The sequence below is a fragment of the Conger conger genome, chromosome 6 (genome assembly GCF_963514075.1).
Source record: "Conger conger chromosome 6, fConCon1.1, whole genome shotgun sequence".
NCBI lineage: Eukaryota > Metazoa > Chordata > Actinopteri > Anguilliformes > Congridae > Conger > Conger conger.
Window position 1 is genome coordinate 60,085,979 of NC_083765.1, and position 5,986 is coordinate 60,091,964.

At 36.9% G+C, this 5,986-nt stretch overlaps 1 protein-coding gene across 1 annotated transcript; it reads right to left on the minus strand.

Moving 5' to 3' along the window:
* Positions 1-2,792: 2,792 nt before the first annotated feature.
* nmbb (neuromedin Bb) lies at positions 2,793-5,340 on the minus strand. Its single transcript, XM_061244255.1, has 3 exons — positions 5,072-5,340; positions 4,493-4,695; positions 2,793-3,161 (listed from the first exon to the last, which is right to left on the minus strand). Exons 1-3 carry the CDS (start codon positions 5,235-5,237, stop codon positions 3,105-3,107), a joined length of 426 nt encoding a protein of 141 aa, XP_061100239.1. The 5' UTR covers positions 5,238-5,340; the 3' UTR covers positions 2,793-3,104.
* Between the last annotated feature and the right edge of the window lie 646 nt (positions 5,341-5,986).

Sequence of the window (5,986 nt, forward strand, 5' to 3'; positions counted from 1 at the left end):
AACCCTTTCCCTGCCATGTCCCAATGTTTACTGTGTGTTCAAAACCAGAATTATTTATACAATACATCATTTTAAATAATATTTATACTACAAATAGCATGTTTTGTCCCTAAATGTGTTTATTTCATTGTGTTGCAGGCAACATCGTGAGGGGCGTTTAAGATCAAAGAAGGAGAGAAAAAGGCTCTGACTTGAACTTGAGGAATCTGGCTTGGCCAGATTGTTGAACTTGCAGCTCAGTTTGTTAATGGGGAGGCTGCTCTGCTGTCCATTCCTGGGACAATCATTCCTGGGAGATGATTGTATTTGAGAGGATGCATCAGATAGCATCAAAAATTATTTTAGTTTTAATTCTTTCATAATGTTAATAAAATAACTGTTTTACGTATATGTCTTTAGTGTCCTCATTCATTTCCATAATGTTCTGTGCCAAATCCACTTACTACAGTCTAAAAACAAACTCGTCTCCTGAACAGGTATGCTACCGTCAATCCTGTTACTCTTATAATACTCTTATTTAATGAATAGAAATAAAAGTCAAATATACATAAACTCTTTTGATATGTTAAGTAAAATATAACAATACCCCCCTTAAGTAGTTAGGATATGATTATAAACACATTAGTTTGTTTTCATGATTTTTTCCGTAAAGATACAGTGACTGGGCAGATTGCATGTAAAAAAAATATATTCCTCATTATTTTAATTTATAAACACTCTTAATATAAACAGGGATGATGTATCTTTCATAATATACCAGATTTATTATAAGTATGACTTCAAATAATTTTAAATACAATTTGATGTGTGTAACAGGTTGACAAAACACACTTGTGCATGTTGATTATTTTAAGAAAATAAATAAATAAGTAAGATAGCCTGAGATGGCACCACATATTTTTCTGACAGGTAAGGGTCTACTTAATCCAAATAAGTCCTTAAACACAACAAAAGCAATACTTTGAAAATCTGATTTTCCGAATGCAAAATGGCACGTTTTCATAGAATGACCCCAATACGTGAGTGTTGTGTGTGTGTATGTATGAATGGGTGAATGAAAAGCATCAATTGTACAGCGCATAGGATACAGGCACTATATAAATGCAAACCATTTACCATTTAATGTGTGCTAAGAAAACATTCTCCTAATCATTACACCACTAGGCAGGAATCGACACCATTGACAAAAGGCAGGATGAATCCATGGACCCACTGTAGCCTTATCTTCCAGTTCTTAGATGGCAGGAATATAACTCGGCATGGTCTTCTGCTCCTGAAGCCCATATGCTTCAAGTTTGATGCATTGTGCATTCAGAACACAGCACTATTGTAAACCACTAATATTTTAGCATTTCTGGCCTTTCTGTTGGCTTGAACAAGTCTCCCAATTTTCACATTTACATTTTAGTTATTTTTTACCAATATAACTGCCACTCACTGGATTTTTTTATCGCACCGTGGTCTTCAAACTACAGACAGTTTTGCATGACAATCCCAGGAGGGCAGCTGTGTCTGAAGTGTGGGAACTACCACATCTGCCACCAACAATCATAGCATCATCAAAGCTGCTTGGATCACATTTCTTGCCTATTAATAATTTTTGGTCCACTACTAAACCTCTTCACTATGCTTAAATATAATTTACATCAGCCACATTAATTACTCTTCAGAGGAACAGGCTATTTGTGTTAACAAGCAGGAGTCGATAACCACTGACCACTCAGTGTATACTCTGAGGTGGCCTTATTAGACACAGTCAACTGAACGTGTTGGTGCAAAAAACATTTGTGTGCATGCTGCATTTATAACACAGCTACTCATAATGCATCTGGACATTTTTGCACTAGTTCTGCACTACACTGGAGTGGACCATTGCTGCAGCTACACAGTAGAACACAGTTCACAAACAGGTCATCTACAGTGAGAAATTCCAGAAATACCATTCATTTTTCTGGAGCCAGCGTAAGAAACAGCCAATAATCACTCATCTTTGTCTATTAGAGATTCAGTGCCCATTTGGTGGTAGTTTTGGGAGCGAATAGTGAATAGTTTGTACATGAACTCCATACCAAATAAATTGTACAAGACCATTGAGACATGATGGATTTTCATCTACTAGAGTATGGGGCAAATTAATACTATTGTATTAGGACAACCAGGAAGAACTATTGTTATGGTCAAACATATGCCGTTTCTTTAAAACGTTGTGAAATAAATCGGCTGTGTCCAAAACCGAAGTCAGTTGATTTGATTCCTCGTTGCCTCGCTGCCTGATTACTCATCTGTCCTTCAAAGGCGACTTCGGAGGTGCCTTTGCAGCACGCGATTGAGAGGCACTTTGAAAGCGGAAAGACGTCAAGCGTCATGTTATTTCAGCGTGTTAAGTAATTCAAATGTTATTCAAAAAGTATAACTAAAACAGAATATCGAGCTCCCTGTGTACTTGCAGTTGAGGACGGGCTCTTTTACAGTTCTTTGCTAACTCTGCCGCTGCTTTCAGTCGCCATTAATTTACTGGAAGAAGAAGCTTAAAGTTAATCGCATATATCCTGCATATATCGCATAGGATACATCGATGCTGCCTTCAAAATCAGTCAAATGAAGGCACCTTAGAAGGCATTTCTTACACACTTTGAAGAAGGCAGCATTTCTGCAGGTTTCAGACACAGCCACTAGTGACAGGGTCCTTAACATTATCTATTCCTAGACTACCTGGTCCACAAAGATTGTAGTGATGCCGACGTAGAAAAGAACACTAGTTATAATTTAAATCAGACATGTACAGACTTAAGTATGTCCATTAATGTTACAGTTAAGAGATATTTCACTCTTATTCTGCAAACCATTGTCTTTATTGCATTAAAATGTACATCATAATGCAAACAAAATCACAATGGTAAACATATTTAAGCAGGTTTGGTCTCTTATCACAACAATTTTACTCAACAATTATACAGCAGCTAAACTTAAGATCAATAGACAATGTTACAAACACTTCATTTAAAATCTTTTGACCTGTCACAAAGTTGTAAACATAAGCCTTTGTAGATTTATTGTGCAAGTCATTTATTGTGCAGTATATCCATAGGGGACAAAAGCCTTGATCATTTTCTTTCATATCCAATGTAGTTTTCCAATGTCTTCAGCAGCAACTCCGTATCCTGTAAGATTAAAATGACACTGTAAGGCAAGAGATATGAGCAGTGTATTATCGAAAGTGATTAATGAATGTGTGTTCACTCACACGGAATTAATGCATCAGTGTGAGGGACCCCTCACGACTAGCACCTGCTAAGGCTAGGGGAGACCGAGGATGGTTGTCACACTTTTACTCATTTATGACTCACTCAATTTCAGCACATCTTATGAGAGTCATTTCAACACCAGTGCATCCCTTTAAGTCTTAGGTTATAGTAGGCATACCGTTTATCATCTTGCATTAATATAAGATAAAATAGAAACTCACAAAGACAACCTGCTCATTGCGATATGGGGCTGGTTGTCACAAAAATAAAATCATAAATATTGTAGTCATCAAATAAGTTCTGAATTTGTAGAAATGCTAAATATATATTAGATCCAAAATGTTTATTTAGAACACACTGCCTTTTCAAATTAAATAAAAAATATGCCAAAACGCCTAGGTTATTCACCAACCTTTCATAACAAAATTGTCTCAATGAGGTAAGGTATTGCTTAGGTAAAAAGCACAAGTCTTTATGGTCCCTACCAATGTGTAGGGACAAACATTTATTTTATACTATAGATTTGTCATGAAAAATGACGTGACAACCAACCCCAAAGTAAATCTGACAACCATCCTTAAACAGTGTTTTTTTTCTAGAATTGTAGCTAGTGACCACATGTTGTAGTCTAATGAAAGAAGAAAGTATATAAATGATAACCCTCCCTTCATAGTTTTCACCGTTGATAATTGTTTGAAGATTAATTAATAGCATAGAAGTATAGAAGAAAAACATCAATGAGTTGAAATTTGAAATGACTTTGGGTGAACTATGAGCCCAAAATAGACATTTTGATTTAAAAAAATCTTTCAACGGCGCCTACTAGAGAGATATATAAGCAGTGTGACAACCAATCCGTGTGACAACCATCCCCAGTCTCCCCTACCCCAGCAGTGTTTGACAACATAATCCTAATTCCCTTTTTTTCTTTTCTTTTTTTTTGTCTTTGTAGGGTACAAAGCATGCATAAAACTAAGATATAAATTACATGAACAGATAGGCCTACTGTTCGCCCATGCTAGCCTATCACTGAAATTAGATTTTTATATACACGTTTTTAAACAAACAATGGCAGGCCTGAATTATTTTTTAATTATAATATCAGGTAACCCATCATTGTCCATAGGCTGAATTTCCACTTCATCCAGTCCCCGCGTATTTTAATCAGCTATAAAAATTAATTCGTGTTGTTTTTGTTGGTAAATATATTCCATAACCATTTTATTTTGATATGTGCGTTGGCTTACATGATTTTCCTGTCTCCTCTGAGTGTCCTGTAGCTGAGTCTGCAGCGCGAATTTCAGGACCTCTTGTGTGATCAGCTCTCTCAGCTCCTCCTGCTCATCATGTTGGTCTGAATTCAGAGCGGCTTGAATTGCGTTCAGAGACGGTTCATCTGGAGACTCCAGCAATGAGCTACCCACGACGCTCTTCTTGCCCATGAAGTGACCTTCATGATTGAATCAAGAAAAAAGAAATGATAGCAATTTCCCTCAATCAGAGAAATAGTGGAGCACAGAATCGTGCCTATACGAATATCAAGACTGAAGCAAATTGAATTACGCAAATTTGCACCTCTGGAAGTATGACCATGTAGTCTAAACATATTGATACATATATCACTGTAGTTAATATTAAGTTATACCTCCAAACAAACTATTGCGAATAATATTTAATTTTGAATGTGGAAAGAATCTACTTTAAAATGTTCATATTATACAACCAAATAAACTAAATTTCGGAGCGAACTGGGGAAACAATACGTGTACTATAAAGGCCATGCCATACAGCAAATGTCGATATAGAATACAGTCAAAATATCTCACCTGTTGCCCATAAATTTCCCCTTGGATTGACTTTAATCTTTGCTACCTTATTTCTTAGCTCGGTCAGGTCGAGACTCACTGAAGACGTCTTAGAAATGTAAGAGAAGAGTAAAAGATGTATCAGGAGCCCAAACTTGCAGATACTGCTCCAAATAACTCCAGCCATCTCCACAGAAAATATGACAAATGTTAAAAACTTCAATAATGTGCCACTTCGTCGCCTCTGACCGATGGATACTTCTGGTGAACGCAAAATAGCAGTTTATTGAGTCCGCTTCCTCGCCCTTGACTCTCTCTCTCTCTCTCTCTCTCTCTCTCTCTCTCTCTCTCTCTCTCGCTGTTGCGTTCATGCATCAGCATTTATATGACACCAGTTGGGTGGGCTTTGTTTCGGATTGGCAGGGTGTCGTTACTTTTTACGCACGGTCCCTACGTAGGTGAACACAACTTACTAGTATTCCTTATTCTATGGACTGTGTTATAACATGATGCATGAATGTTTATTAAGTGGACTGAGAGTTGTTTCCAGCAGACTCACTCTAGTTAATGTAACCAGAACGTTATGAAATTCTGGCCAAATTCAAATGAGGAAGATTAGCATAACAATTAACAAGACAATTCGAACACGGACATCCAAATACAGTAAGAGTAAACCATAAAACAAAGGCATATTCACGTGGCAATAATATGCCTGTTAAAAATATATAATTATAATCTGATTATAAACATAGTCAGTGCTAATTGCCATAAAAACACACACAACGCACGCACGCACGCCAGTAATCATGGACAAACGATTACACAACAGCATAATGTGCTTCAATCGTGGTCTCTGTCTGAAAATGTGTCACAGAGATTATTTCCACATTTCCACAACCCTGGTTATGACTCTCCTCAAGTCTTATGCACGCACTG